Source organism: Simochromis diagramma, unplaced genomic scaffold, assembly GCF_900408965.1.
Source record: "Simochromis diagramma unplaced genomic scaffold, fSimDia1.1 OVJJ01000334.1, whole genome shotgun sequence".
Taxonomy (NCBI): domain Eukaryota; kingdom Metazoa; phylum Chordata; class Actinopteri; order Cichliformes; family Cichlidae; genus Simochromis; species Simochromis diagramma.
In genome coordinates this window covers 6,177,620-6,193,761 of record NW_024386764.1, presented here as the reverse complement: position 1 = coordinate 6,193,761, position 16,142 = coordinate 6,177,620, and the positions used below count along the sequence as shown (strand labels likewise).

The window sequence follows — 16,142 nt, the reverse complement described above, 5'->3', positions numbered from 1 at the left end:
TAGAGCTAAAAAAATTACATCTACTCTAACGGCCACAAGAGTCAGTCCCAATGTACCCCAGTTTATCAGGTAAACCTTTCTAGTACTTAGTTGGACAGCATTTGCCTTCAGAACTGCCTTAACTCTTCATGGCACAGATTCAACAGGATGTTTGGTCCATATAGAGACGATATCATCTTGTTCTTCCGTTCCACTGCATCTCTGTGGAGGCCATGTGAGTACAAAGAAATCACTGTGATGTTCAGCAGTTGATTTTTACTTAATGGCATGGCACATTATCCTACTGGAAGCAGCCATCAAATGTTTGGTACAATGTTGAAAAAGGTATGGGCAAAATCAGTAACAAGCTGGTTTGTGCTGAGAAAATATCCCCACCCCACTGCACCACCACCACTAGTCTGAACCAGCGGGGATGCAGCCACGTTTCATGCTGTTTAACCCCAAATTCTGACCCTGCTGTCTTTGGCAGGAGAAACTAAGATTCAGATGAGTCTCAGTGTCAAATGAGACACTGAGACAAGAACACTTCAGGAAATCATTCCTACTGTCCTCTCTAAAACTGAAAAATGACTCTTCATTCAGTGTCAGGCACACAAAAGACCCTTTATTTTTGTATTATACCATCATGCAGTTGTTTTTCTTACATTTATAGTGTACATATTTTTTGTAATGCACTTTCTATCTATCTATCTGTCTATCTATCTATCTATCTATCTATCTATCTATCTATCTATCTATCTATCTATCTATCTATCTATCTATCTATCTATCTGTCAGTTATATCAAAATGATGACACACAAGTTTAAATCAAATGTTGCACTTTCTGCGTTCTTGATGCACTGGGTTAGAAAATGCAATGTCTCACTTGTGAAAATGCAATGTAGGGTTGTTGTTTTTTTTTATGAGATACAGTAGAGGTGGGTGTTAAGAAGTGCAAAGTGCAGACACATTATTTGCTCAGGCCACTGCTTGAGTGCAGCAGCAAACATGCACACAAACAGAAAACAATGAAGCCTTTACCTCAAGCACGTGGGAGGCAGAAACTTACTCACCGAGTGATCAGCTTAAGTGTTTACTCCAAACACACTGAGCTCAGTTATTGTGGCTGTACCACCGGATAGACCAAGTGTTCTCCTTTTGATCAAACTTTAGATGTGCTTGTTACTTCATCTGGATTTTAGATTGACAGTGTGCAAAATATTTTTGTTGTAGAGTTAACTTTAACTGATGCACTTTTGCAAAATGTATTATAACCAAAACCTGAAATTTATCATTTGAAACTGCATGTTTACAGTTAGGTCCACAAGGATCTGGACAATAAGACAACTTTTCTTTTATATACAGCACACCGACTTCAGAGGCTCACTACCACAGACTGACAGTTATTCCACATCTGCAGTGGAACTTGTATTTGGTAGCTGTTTGCTTGAACTCTCATTATTCTGAGGTCAAAAGAGATGCTGATGCAGGTGAAGGAGCACTCAATGCTCACATTCACAAATGCCGCAACCAGTGCAGATGGATAAAGACCCAACGCACTGCAAACTGCAAAAGCAACCCAAAGGTTTCTCAAGGCGATGAAAAAGTCAAATCAACCACCTAATCGGAACCCAAGAGAGCTGCTTATCAGTTAATAAATACACAAATAAGCACTAAGTGAAGGCGGCTGCAGGAAAGGCCTGCCAGAGCATCAAAGAGGAGGAAACAAAGCAACTGGTGATATCCATGGGCTCCAGACTTCAGGCGGTCATTGAGGGTGGGGGGCGTGATGCTTAATATCTCAAATAAAAGATAAAGTCTGCAGTTCAGTCACATACTGATGGTTGATGGTCACATACTGGTTTCAGCAGATGGCATCACATCACCTCTATTGACTGCGCTTCGCTCATCTTTTAGAATTTATTTTAAGATCTTCTTATGATTGATTTGTATGATTTCATTATACTTGTTCGTATGAGACTGCACTGTGCTGCATTATCAGAAATGCAGGACTCCCATATGTCACTTCAAAGCCTTAGATTTTCAGCTGGGGCCCTTCTGGGTTTCCAAAGAATGAGGCTTAAATTCAAAGATGTCTGTGGATTTGCCATCAGGGTCCCTTGGCTTCGGAACAATCTGTATGAGTGGAATATGCAACCTAAGACACGCTGCTCCAGACTTGCGCGTCGCTCTGCTTTTCTTCAAACACCTCTCTGTATTTTGCTGCTTTCATTTCCTTGTGTGCTCTAACCAGTCTCACTGTCCCTGCTGATGAGAAGTGTGAACAGCGTGATGCTGTCAAGATAATATTTCATCTCAGTCATCTCGGGGTTAAGCAGAAGGGTGTTTACCAGACGCAGCGCTTCAGGTTCTACCCAAAGAATTTATTTTTGTCTCATCAGTCATTTGAGTGGTTTCCATTCAGCCTCCTACTCCAATCAGCCAATACAGGTAGCAAAAGCCTTGCAGGGCTGATGCCGTACGCCTGTTTGGGGCATCACTAAAAACGAAAGTCTTTTAGCACACTAAAAGACACTTTGCAATGTTTCGGTGTAGGTTTCAGTTTATTCTAAGGTGAAAAAGCATCCACGTCTGTGTATAACCTAAGATCACGCTTTGTTACGTGGTCTTGACAGAAAAATAAAGTTGGCGTTATAGGTGATTTACTTGGGTAAGTCCCTGCAACGTGCTAAAATACTGCTTATTTTTACATGCCAAAGACTCCACGACCTACTGTAACACAGACTAGAAGATAAAACAGTGCATTCTTTAAATACACAACTGTGTGTGTTGAGCGTCAACTTTAGTTACTAAAACCATAAAGAAAACCAGAATCTCAGGTAAACTTTTTTTTTATTTTAGAGGTGTTTTTACAGGATAAGAATTCAGAAATATTTGATTTTTTAAAAACAAAACAACACTCTGAAGACTTATTTTACACATCCCCCAGCATGCACCGCTGCCATCAAAATAAAGAGCAGTTTCTGTTCCTTCTGTGACACAGATCCAGTACAGTACATTCAGGAACTGAAGACAGTATTTACACACACATACACACACACAATAAAGTTGATAATTTTACATCCATTTACATCTTAAAAACTGCGTATTTCAATTAGAAACAGTTCAGCAGTATGTAATAAAGTAGCACGTGACAGGACGGTACATTTTGAAAGCTTGCTGGATTTCAAAATGAACTTGCTCTTTCTCTGAGTAACTGGTGAATAATAAACCAGAGAATACATTTTTAAAATATGATAAAGATGTATGAGAACTGAGTAAATCAAAGACATCAATAAGCTTTCAAAAAGAGAACTTCAGAGGCCATGCATGCAGTTATTGCACATAGTGTCAGATTGTTGTTGTCAGATTTGCATGATAGTGGCGAGCTGATGCAGCAGCTCATGGAAAAATCACCAGTGACCTTTGAATATACAGTACTGATAAGCTGAAAGGTCTATAACTGATCTATAAGCACGTATGGACGGTGTCCCTGAAACTTTTTCCTCCGTGTTGTGATAAATACCCCGATGCAAAAGAAGTCACTAAACCTGAAAGTCAAAAGTGAGCTTGTCAAGCTCTCACGCGATTATCAGCATGGGAGTGAAGATGAATTCTGGAGATGAGGTGAAGCGGAAAATGAAAGGTTTTCATGTTGGAAATGTCATCAAAGTGTAAAACCTTTCAGCCTGGGATTGCATGATGATGCATTCTCAGTCAAAACTTTCCACTCAAACAAAATAAAAGCCCCTAGTTTCTGTGTGCAGCCACTTATTGGGACCCATTTTAAAACTGACCTCTAGCAGCTGTTTGATTGTGCAAATTGTATCTGAAATTATCAACTTGGTAATTTAGAAATTTGAGCTTACTGGCATGTGTCACACTCTTCATCACACTAACCAAGTGGTTTTGGTTCTTAAATTATAGAAACAGCGAGTGAAAGGTTTGCATTATTTTCTTGCTGCATAACACCTTTATTATATGTTCTGCATCTACAAGAGTGTGCAAGTAAGTGCTGGGATTCTCATGAGCCACTACAATACAGTGACACCAACGGCACGTGCCAGCACGCGCTTCCTTCAAACAGACTCCAAGTGAACTCGGAAGTGTAATCACGGCCACATGTGGATTTAGGCATTCTTTTAAAGTGGAAACACTCCTATTCTTCCACTTACAAGGTCATTTATGGTTCTATAGCAGGGGCATCAAATATAAGGTCTGGGGTCCAGATTTGGCCTAGCAAAGACTCCAATATGGCCCACAGGACAGCTTTGGAAGATTTTGTAGTTTTAACTGAAAAGCTACAAAACTACAAAGTGTGAGTTTTGTAGCTTTTCCAACTGATAAATAGGAACTGACATTCATACCACACCAGAGTGATTAAGTGTAGATATTAGTAATTGATTCTAGTCTACATATTTATCATGTAGTTTCACTGGTGGGCTGTCTGTGGCCCATGATGTAAAATAAATTTGGCATCCCTGTTTTACAGGAACTAACAAAGGATACCATGCTTTAGTTATTTCTGTCATTTGGGATACTTTTATAACTTAAGACAGTGTCAGCTGCAGAGTTTTGGTAACATATCCCGTTCAAACAGGTTTGGATATCCACATTCCCAAAGCTGTCTCTAAATTCATGTGCTTAGTTGGCAGGTTTTTAAAGATTTTTAAATATTAAAAGCATCAGAATTGTTCAGTGTAGTTTTTAGTCAACAGAAGTGAGGCTATTTCAGTGGTAGAACAACCTAAATTTGGTGCTCTACAGAGGGAGCAAAGTTTGTAGGGGTCACTACATCTCCTGTGTTGTCACCTAGTGCATCAGTGTGGTTCACTGAAGCTATTAAACACAGTGAGACCCAGAGCAGTGATGTACAGTAGACTCTGGGTACACAGGAAGTGCTTGCTTTGTGTTTCTGGTCTGAAGAAAATCTAAAATCTAATTTATCGCCTGTTAAGTATTCCTTAGTGGCCAGATACCCCCGACACAAATTAACAGCAAAGAAAAATTGAAAGCTAACTGCGAGGCTGGGTTGTCACTGTAACTGTATTATGTTCTGGCTTGAGGTTTGCCGCAGCAGCAGCATGCATCTCAATTTCGAGACCACCAAACACAAAGTGACACCTACATACACACTACCCATGCAGACTCTTCCTCTCCCAACTCTTTTGTTTGAGATATAGTGCAATAAGACATCCCTGTATAACAAAAGCAGGATTTTTAACACTTGCAAGAAATTTATATTTATATATATATTTAGATTTATGTTATGTACACTAGTCGAACAGTGAGCTGTGCATCACATGTGTCTCTTTTCTGTGAGATAGCTGACGGCAGCATACTCTGTATCTCTTGGGTTGATCTCAACAATTGTCGGAGGTCTTTTTGGGAAGTCCAAGACGCTGTAGATCACCGAGGGTGCAGACACGCTGCTCAACGACGCCACTGATTCCTGCGAAGGCAACTCGAGTCAGGCTGAAGAATTTCCAGGCTTATTTTTTTCTCTAACAGCAGATCAAAATCTTTCTTACCTGCACTGTGGGAGTGGAGCTTTGCGGCCTTTGTTGTTGTTGCTGTTGTTTGTCTGCATGAGAAGAAAAGCAGGTGAAATGTTACGAACTAGGTGAAATCGGTCATGTATACTGTATTTTGAGTTTTGCAGAAGAAGCATTCGTGGGTCGTTCGAATAAAAAATTTCTTATCAAATTTATTGTTACAGCCCGTCAACCACGTCAGTTTATCCCCGATTTACATATTTTCCATTGTCATACTTTTAAAAAAGTGTGAAAATAGTCAAATGTCAATATTAAAGACATAAATGCCGCATGTTTTGGAATTTTTTAGCTCATAGGAAGTAGGGAGTAGGAGTATGCCACAGCACCCAGGAGTATAAAGGAAATAACATCCAAGATAAGTTTCTGATTCATCAGATAAGGAAAAAAAACGTTAGACGTTCATAAAAAAAAAAGCAATTAACCGTCAAATACATCAAAAGCACGAATCTACGTCAAATACGTCGTAACCACATAGAGTGTTCGTGCTGTTGCGCAGGAGACCGGGTTTCGCTTTGCCGGTTTAGACTAAACACAAACTAAACATTATCATTGCAATGATAATGTTAATGTTCAGTTACTGAGCTCAATGATGAGATTGCATGTTTATTCCTGAGCTTTTTTTACGCTAATATCAGCATTTTGTTACCTTTACACAGAGTTACGATTGCTTTTTACTTACTTAATGCTAAGCTAGGCTTAGCATCACCTCCTGATCCCGCCTCTGGAAAAAGATATAAAAAAAAGCTATCGATATTCTTACATAAATACCATTAATTAAACAAATTAGCATTCAGATTAAGTGATAGCAAGCCAAAATTATTGACAGCGAAAAATTTAATGCTTAACAATATTTTTTCAACGAATAATGATTATAATAAGCTGTGCTAAAGTAAAATGTTTTAATTTTGTTTTAGTTTAACTACAGTTTGTGACTAAATGTTTTAGTCAAGCCTAACTTTTATAATATAGTTTTAGGTCTAAGCTTTTTGTAAGTTTATGCCGAACAAGTCACGTGGTCCTTATCCTCTAGCAGTGCAAATGCACCAGGACAAGTTGCCAAAGAAAGAGAGCAGTTTCTCTCCAGCATCTGTCGGTTTTGTGCGAAACCTCTACTCGTGGACAGCGGCCGGGCCCGATTAGCACGGCACGATGCAGGAGTGCGCAGTCAGCAATTGCTTGCATTTGTATACATGTACGGGAACTCTTCTAGTGCGGTTTCTGAGGTCACGGGGGCTGTCAGATTATTTCAGCGCGGCAGCGTTCCTACTCAAAGTAGGCCAGAGGGGTTTGTCTTTGAAGTGAAAGCGCACTCGTATTAGTGAACAAATAATGCAAGCTCTTTCTTTCCACCCATCTCTCAGTGATAGTAGGCACAATTAGATTTACATGCACTGAAGGAGGACTTATTTTCAAAAGAGATGAATCATCGCATCTATCAGAAGGATGTGAAACTGCAATCTGGTTTGCATTTTTGAGCATCTAACCACACAACTGCAAATTTTTTCCACAGAATAACAAGTGTTTCCTTACCATTACTTTGTTTGCTTGAAAAACTAGAAAATACTACTGACTGCAGCCCCGCACACGCAATTTGGCTTCATACCCCTTTACTATTTATATGTGGAGAATATTGAATTAAAGGTTCCTGATGTGTTTTATTCCAACTCAGCTGACACTACGTTCAGACTACAACATGGAAATGAAATAAAATCCTACGTCTCCAAAAAATAATAAAAGTTTTGGCCACACTCTGATAACAGACACAACACAACATATCAGTGAAAAGTGAAGGTGAAGATTGTTTTTGGACCGTATATTTGCTTACCTTTGGGTCTCACGAGACTACAGATCAACCATGGGAGTACTGTTGCTAACAGGGCCACAGGTAAAACCGCGAAGATGATGATGATCTTACTGATGGAAAGGGAATTGGAAGAGTCATTGAAATCTGTGGGTATAGTCGACGGCGGTGGAGCTGTAGGAGTTAAAAGAAAGTCATGAAAATATGTGAGCTTCACTCATATTTTCGCACCACGTTTATGAAAAGAAATGAAACAAAAAATAAAAATGATTAAAGATACTGAATAAGTTTAGATCCCAATGGATCTATGCATATTTCCCCAGTACATATAGACTAATGCAGTATAATACATATTTATAACATACATCAGCAACAGAAATAAAGCATGGTAGGCAGTAAAATTACACACTTCAACTCTTTCTTATGGGCTGTAAGCTGACACTGTAAACCAATGAGAATGTGAAACAGTGATCAGTATTCAGTTTTTCTGTAATCAATAACAAATAACATACTGAATATGTGAATAGTAACCAAGCAGTTACAAAAGGCTCATTATTTTATCTATAATGGGACTGTACATCAGTCAATCTCATATCAGCTGCTTTACGCTCAAACATCTCAGCAGCTCCACGAATGACGCAAATTGCGATTCTGTGAGGATAAATGTAACTGACACTGCTGTTTGTGTCCCCCTGTGAATGCACTGCAAACCCTTTGATGTGCCTGATTTTCAAGCTGGCTTCCTTGTCAGGTAGAGAGGTAAATTTGCTCAGTAGCCCAGTTCTGACCAAATATTTGCAAACATAATTTATATTTAACGCTAGAACATGTTGACACGCTAGATAGCTTTGATTGCCTAGATTGTAAAGCTGGTTAATGTGCGCCTGCTGGATAGCAAGATGCTAGCATGGTGACATCAGTATTTAGCATTTAGGTCAAAGCATCAGAGTGCTTTTTATTCAAACAGGCTAGGAAAGGAAGGCAGTATTATTGCCCTACTGCTCTGGTAAGTATCTACAGCAGATGGGACTGACTGAATGTCAGCTATCCTTTAAATGCTCAGCAATATGATCTGAGAACGAGGAGCTATTTTTGTTTGTTTATTTAAATATTTCTGTTCTAACTGAGCCTTTATCAACAATGTGGCAAACACATAACCTGCAGGACTCTGTGACAATCATATTTAATTTGTTCTACTGTTTTAATAGTGTGTTAGTGACTTAATTTTCATATGGGCTTTAAACTTTTCACTAACTGGTTAACAGCAACCTTGGATCCATGACACTTATACACACTATATGGTTTTTATATTTAATGCAGTCAATACTAGGAGACACAATTAATTAAAGTGATCATTTTAATTTGGAATAGTATTTTAAAAGATATTAGGAATGATGATGTCATTTATTACAGGATCTATAATAAAGAGGCAAACATTGAGGAAGTAAAGGTGGTGAGGAATTAGTGTATACTATATATGGCTGCTCTGTTTGTATGAATATAATGGAAACATACTTCACTTTAGTCTGCTCTTGATATTGCTCTACTGTGTGTTAAAGTCGTTTTCATTATGTGCAGCTTATAATCATAACAAATGTCCTTACCTGTCCAGCTTATGTTCCTTTCTTCAACAGTCAACTTCACTTCATTACTTTTTCTTAGGTTGCCCCCAAATAAACTGGCCCAGTAGGTGTTAGTGTGGTTTAGAGTGAGATTTATGATGTGGTAAAATACAGAATTGTTTTGGGGGCAAATAACAAAGGAACCTTTCCCACTTTTAAAATCGTCAATCTTTTTCTCGCCTGTTATATAAATTCCAATTTGACTGTTTTCATTAATGCTAACATTAAATGTAAACTGAAGGGTGATGTTGCTGCCAAAGATCCCGATGACTTGTGCATGGCTGGGGTCTGTATGGAGACAGAAGAGCAGATTTGCATTATAAACACTGATTAGTGGAGAAATTAGTTTGATGTTTTTAATGCTTTCTAATGCTTTTACTGTTATTCAATTTAAATTTAATAAATCCATAATGATGCATCAGTCTCCACTCATCAACACATGATCATACCCCGCTTTGTGTTCCTATAGTATTTTAAACTGATGCTCTTCAGTATACAGTGTAAGATGTGGGTAGCTGGAAGAAAGCAGTAGTGAAAACAGAATAGTCCATGTGACATATTCTGTGTTAGAGACATCAGTTGGTTTAATCCTCAAAAACCTAAAAGCCACAGAAGCAGCACAGGACGACTGATCCTCTCCACAAAGGAAACAGGCGGGTCACTTTTCCCTTCTGCTCACTACCTTAGTGCAAGTTCCACAGTTACTTTCCATCACTGACAGTAAAACTACAGGGTAGTGTTTAAACTAGGCTAAGCCGCCACAGTAAAATGCCAGCAGTGCTGGATCAGTCTACACAGCCATATAGCCACCAGCAACAGCACCAAGGCGAAGTTCAGACTGATTTACCTGATTTATCTAGCTGCCATCTGTGTCTAAAGTTCAGTGTTAGCTCACATATAGAAATGAGATAAGTAACTTTTCTTAGATGTGTCATCTCCTCTGTTTGAAAGTCTCTCTTCTGTAGAAACTATGTGATTTGGTGATTAGAAACCTTTAAATAGCAAGTACTTATATTTAAACAGGAGTCTAGGTGTTTGGACACCTACTAAAAACAGTAACGGAAACAAATGAAGTTCAAATATATTCTATTATACGCTAAAAGGTGAAGACACTATCCTTCTATTCTCTTCTGTTTATTAAGTTCAGAACGGCGAGGGGACTGGAGCTACTGTGTTGTCTTTTTCCAAATTAATCAGCCCAAATCAGCGTTTTCTATCTGTGTATCTATGTTATATATCTATTTTAAGTTAAGTTATTTTTCAAGTTTTTTCTCTAAACATGTGTGAAGCACCTGCGGATGTCTCCATAAGGATTTGAGGGCTTGCATGTGGTATTAGTACGATCGCTTGTTTTTGGCATCATAAAAGTGTGATTGCTATATTTGTTTAACATCAGAACGTACACATTATGAGCCAGGGCTAAATTCACAATGCCTCAGACTAACTTTAATTTGCTGCAATGCCTTTTTCACCTCAGACACAAGCACAGAGTGTTTTATCCAGAATGTGTCAGTGTTTTCAACATTTTTGAAACACCCAGTTCCCTGTTTTAATATCGCTCGTCTGTGATAAAACTCTAACAGATACCGCAGCAAAACTTAGAACAAACCACTTGTGGAAACAGGGTTACCGACAAATAAAGTTGAGTCACAAAACCAGAGCTTTGTGGAACTCCCCAATTATGATTCAGTAATGGTAATTGAGTGGGGGAAACTGAGTTGTCATTAGAGACCTACTACAACGAGTTACATACAAAATATTCAGTGCATTAACTAACTGTCAGAGGAATCAGAGAGCAATAAATGTAACAGACAGTCAAGTTCATCATGCGCTGCCAGGACACAAAACCTCTCACACGTCACGGAGTAAAACAGTTACGAATGAGACGGCTTACCGTTGAACACCATGTGAGCTGTGATGATAAAAACTAGCCCGAGAGGCTTCGTGATGGTGTTTTCACCCATGATGGAAGCGTTAGGCTGCTCGGAGGCCTCTTGCGACGGCGCTTGGGCTTTGACCTTTCTGTGTGTGCGTTTTTTTCAGCTGCCCCTGTGATGTAAAGCCTAAACTCTACACTTCTACACAAGTGACAGCTTCTGTGCCTGCCTGGAGGAAACTGTAGACAGGAACTTACACCAACACCAATTTATCTAGCTTCAGTATCATAAGCGCCTCCCGTAACGGAAGACTTCAAAGGGGTTCATGGACATGTGGTGCAGACTGTGAGGAGGATGTCACTCACATGATGTGGGTAAAGTCAGGAAGAGTAAATAGTTTCCTTCATATTCTGGGGGAGAACATAGACTCTTACATCCTGTTTCTCTTAGAGGACAAATTAAAGTTTAAATTAAGAACACGGAAAAACAAACAGCACTCCTTTTTCACTTTTCATTACACATAAATGTATTTTTCTTGTTTTCTGCTGTTTTGCAACATTCATCTTGTATGAACAGGTTCAGGAGTGCTCAACACGACATCAAAAAACATCTGAACTTCTAAGAATTCCAGCAGCAACTTTTCTTCTAAGAAACAACACTCAGTATCCTGCATGTCCACAGACATCTGCAGATTAGAAGACAAATGCACATTTGCATGTTTCTCACCAACTACATGTATTCACGATTGAATAAACACAATGTTATTTCAAATAAAAGGAGCCATCGTTTTAGGTCCACGTGCATGCCAGCTTCCCTGTGCGTGACTGTGATTGTGAATTATCGCACATTACCACTAACAGACTGCAAAGAATGGCCTAATAAAACATATTTCAAGAAGCAAACAATAGTTTACAATAGTTCACCGTGAGCAGCTGGAGCTCAAACACCAACCGCTGTAACCACAGCTGTCTGCAGGTTTGATCTTTATTGAACACCAGACTTGTTTTTTTGAAAGTTCATCTGATTAGAGTGAATTTACCAAGAAGTGTCTGTGATTGAACGACCTGCCGGCTGTACACAGACACCAACTGCACATTTTTAAACGCTCATGTTAATGAATGTGCGTTGTTGAATAAAAATGACGATATAGAGAATGTTCCACCACTAACGAAACTTACTGTAAAGTTGATGTTACACGATTAACTCGTATTAGTTTCCTCATTACTGTAGGTGTTAAAAATCTGGCCTTGATACATTACACACACACACACACACTGTAACACTTTAACCACAGAAGAGGAAGTTGGGGGCTTTGAAGTAACAATTTGAAGACTGCAAGGGGGGATTTTGTTTGTTGGATGTTTCAGTGGTTGATGGAGTTGGGCGTCGACTTGCAGCTCCTGTTCGCTCTTCATGTGGCATCTCCACAGGCAAAGACAGACCTTGTGGATTAGTCTCCAAGCTGATGACTCAGTTGTGAGGGGCGCAAATTTTAATGCATTTTCGGTCGGATAGCTGCAGCACTTCACCAAATCTCTTAATAGCTGAGTGTGTTTTGGAACGTAGCCATAAGCCTGTCCTTAAAAGAACTCAAGTGAGGTACATTTTTATTGATTTTGATCCTTTTATTTATGGCCTACACACATAGTTTTTCAGTGCAGATGTGACTTGAGTGTGATGACTGTTGTTTTTCACCATTTCACAGGTGTGCATGTTTGTGTGTGTCTCTGTGTTAACCCTGCCACAGACTGGCAGCCTGTCTAGACTGCACCCTGCTTCTGTCCTATGGCAGCTGCTTTTTCTTTTTTAATAAAAAAAAAAACTTCCCAGACCTAATCTCAGAGTGAAATAAGGCAAACATTTGCTTTGTTCCTCATTTGCAATAAAAGTTTTTCAGTGGTTTGCTTTTAAAAAAAGGAGCATCGGCAAGACAATAGTATAATGTGATAAGGGGCAGTTTGACATGGAAGTATCATTTCCATAAAATCACTGTGTGTATTTTTACAAGTACAATAGGCTAACACACTGGAGCCCCTAGTGGTGATAACTGTTCATTAAAAACCTAAAAATAAATACAATTCTACCTGCGACAGAGCGTAACGCTCCTGTAGAGAGTTTTACTTCGTGGTAAAGTTGTCCTGTATCTGCTTAGTGGTGGATTTTTACATTAAGATTATGCAAAAACCTTTATTCTCCAATTGTACTGCAGTGAACTGTACTGTTCACATTTCTTTTCATTTGCATAAAATTCTGTTTGTTAGGTTTAAATATCACCACATACTTCTGTTGGAGATGCTCCATCACTAGTGGGAAACTGAACTCACCCTTCATTGCTTTCTGCTGGAAAAAACAAATTTACATATGTACATATATCACTGTTATAGGTGCATATTACTGAAATAACTCTTCTCTTAGGCATTTAGGAAGCTTAGATGCCCCAAACCAACTCTAGTTCTATAGAGGAACTTATTCATTAATTTATTCATGCAGCAACTTTCCAGCAAAACTTTTCTATAAAATCCTGTACAACACAGACAAATGTATGTTTGTGGATAATTCAGGTCCAGTTTAATTTGGGTTTATTTATGTAGTGTTAAATCAAAACAATAGTCAACTGACAATGCTTTATACTGTAAGATAAAACCTTGAAGCATTCTGGAGAAAGACGTGCTGCAGTGCTGTATGATCATGTGGGGAATGAATGAGGTGAGTGGAGAAGTCCTCAGTGCATCATGTTGTCATGAAACTAGATAAAATCTAGTTTACGTATGATTGTTTTGCTGAAGGAGTTTGCTGATTTGATTCTTATATCAATCATCTCCATCAGGGGTCAGTGAGAGCAATCACAACAACGACTTCCAGCCCCAAAGAGAGCGTGCAATACTGACTACAGTTGAAGACACTAATGTAGTTATTTCACCCTCATTATTGCATTTATGCGCCATCTTGTGGACTCAATAGTCCCTACAAAATTTGCTTGACACGTGATAACCCACTGCTCTTTCTCCCCCGCTCCTCACATACACTTTCACAGAAACACTCAAGACACACACCTCGCCAATCCCCTGTGGTATTACTTCCTGCATCACAGCATTTTGAAAATGTTTCCTCTTACACCACATCATGTCCTGTTACACGCCTCTGTTGCTGTCACCCAGCAATAGGAATGCAAGTTTATTTGTTTATTTGTTTATATTGCATGGCCTCAATTACGGTAATGGTACATTTTAACATATCATTAGTGTGTGCAAATTGACTTGCAGTGCACTAAACCATGGCTCACTTTGTATCTGCAGTGTTTGAGGGGCTTTGTAATAGAGTCAGTGAGGAAATAAATGAAGACCTCAGGTTTTGATGGAGCCTTTATTAGGTCATCATGGGAATCCTCTTCAGATAACTGAGTCCAAGTCTGGCCACAATAAGACATTTACTCCTGTGGAAGCTCTGATTTTCCAATCAAATGTATGAGGGTAAACACTAACCACCTGTTTCAGTTCTATATTTTGAGAAACAGGTTGCTTGTCGTCCCTGCTTCATGCCTTTGTTATTCTTTGATCCACAAGAAATGTCTGCATAATGTATTTAACCAAATAATATTTGCATTAATCATCTTATTTAAGCTATTTTTGTTTTTGTTTTGTGCAGTTAAACAGCCCCGTCTTCTTTGCTCCTCCCATGCAGTTTTGCTGACTGAAGCAAAGCCTTGCCTCACGTTTCACTGGTTCGGGTGCACAGCGAGTCCTCGCTCTTGTTAGTGAAGCCTTCGATATATGTGGGTGAGATTCTGGATGAGAGCTACAACAAAAAGCCTCAGTGGGGGTCTGTGGAAAGATGTGCTCGTATGTGTTTGAAGAAACAGCCGTATTCGCTTTAATATAAACAAATAATGCCCTTGAAAGTTTACTGCATCGCTCCGCATGTGTGTGAATGACATAAGAATATGTATTAAGTGGCACTTTGCAATCATTTACGGCATTAATTTTGCTAAGCTGAATCTCACACAGCAGTGATGGGAGGAGGCGCACAGAATGGAAGAGCAGGAAAGCCCTCATCTCCATGGTAACTGACTCTGATGGAAACTGACTCTGTTATTAAACGCTGCTTTAACAAAACAATTACCAAGCAATCGAGAACGGGAACCCCACCACCACCACTACACGCACGCCACAGGCTCTCTAAAGTGTCAACAATGGTACATTTCCACCTTTCCACACAATAGCTCCAAAACCCACCAACATCCACCTTTCTAGTTTGGATTTGCATCATCCATACGCCACATTTAAAGTCCCTTGCAGGGCTTGAAGATGATGTCACAGACCATGCACAAAGCTAAATAGGTGAAATAATAAACCCATCATTTTTTGAGTCATTTTTGGAGATAGGAGATAATCTGTTGATTTATGACTGGAGAGATGTTTGTTTTTAAATTAAGCTGCTGGATATTTGATTTCTGCTTGGGGATAAATACATTATCTATCGATCTATCTATGAAGAGTCATTATCAAGGTGTGGGAGATTTACAGGTGAGTGCTTTCCTTGCTTTTTGCTATCCCACAAGCGAACTACTGCCTGAATCCGTGAGCTTCCTGAGCTGTAGTGAGCTCATCTCGTTGATTTGCTGCAGTTTTACTGTTACTGAACACTGCTGGCCAAACACCAAACAGTAGACACACACTGTTACAAACAAAATGAACGATGAACTGAACGATACCTTGATTTACCATAAAAAATATACAACATAATTTCTTGCGTTTTCTTCAAAAAAAAAAAAAAAAAAGGCCAAACATCAAACAAATCAACCAGAATCACTATCAACTGCAAAGTTTCAAAAACACGTGCATGCTTGTCTTATGGTAATCGAACAGTAAACAGGTAGCACACTGCTCAGTCTAACAGGTGCTGTGTGGAAATGTGAGTGATGATGGTGGAGCTGGTGTGGATTGGACTCTGATTTTGATGGCATCACTGATGGAGCTGAGGTGTGACCAGTTGAAGCAGCTAAACCTCCACCTTTAGATGTTCTTACTGGACGGCACTTCGTACATCCACCTACAGCAGCAGGAGAATCGATTTTTAAGCACACACTAGCACACAAACACTACCCGTGGTAGGAAATTCTACCTTTAGTCAGGCTGTAAAACTACCCCCCCTGCCTCCTCTCCACTTAAGCCCGCACGTGCGCGCATACCCGAGGAGCCAATTAGAGACGCTCAACACTGTGATTTATGTGGACGGTCTCGACGTGGCCACGTGCTCACAGAGCCAGTAGGCTATATCCCCTCTGTGTAAATGCGCCGTGTCTGTGAA

At 39.4% G+C, this 16,142-nt stretch overlaps 1 protein-coding gene across 2 annotated transcripts; it reads right to left on the bottom strand.

Moving 5' to 3' along the window:
- Positions 1–5,227: 5,227 nt before the first annotated feature.
- LOC120734412 lies at positions 5,228–11,288 on the bottom strand. 2 transcript variants are annotated; one of them, XM_040033237.1, is made up of 6 exons: positions 10,853–11,288; positions 8,941–9,246; positions 7,361–7,510; positions 6,215–6,256; positions 5,512–5,564; positions 5,228–5,432 (listed from the first exon to the last, which is right to left on the bottom strand). In XM_040033237.1, the coding sequence occupies exons 1-6, from the start codon at positions 10,920–10,922 to the stop codon at positions 5,280–5,282; spliced, it is 774 nt and encodes a 257-aa protein (XP_039889171.1). In that variant the 5' UTR covers positions 10,923–11,288; the 3' UTR covers positions 5,228–5,279. The 2 variants fall into 2 exon arrangements, with proteins under 2 accessions (XP_039889171.1, XP_039889180.1); XM_040033246.1 differs by lacking the exon at positions 6,215–6,256 and having other exon boundaries at positions 10,853–11,286.
- Positions 11,289–16,142: the final 4,854 nt, after the last annotated feature.

Coding starts and splice junctions, on each gene's coding strand:
- LOC120734412 (XM_040033237.1), bottom strand. CDS start 10,922: ATGGGTGAAAACACCATCACGAAGCCTCTCGGGCTAGTTTTTATCATC. Junction 9,247..10,852: donor AGCTCACATGGTGTTCAACG/GTAAGCCGTCTC, acceptor GTCTCCATACAG/ACCCCAGCCATGCACAAGTC. Junction 6,257..7,360: donor TAGTCTCGTGAGACCCAAAG/GTAAGCAAATAT, acceptor ATCTTTTTCCAG/AGGCGGGATCAGGAGGTGAT.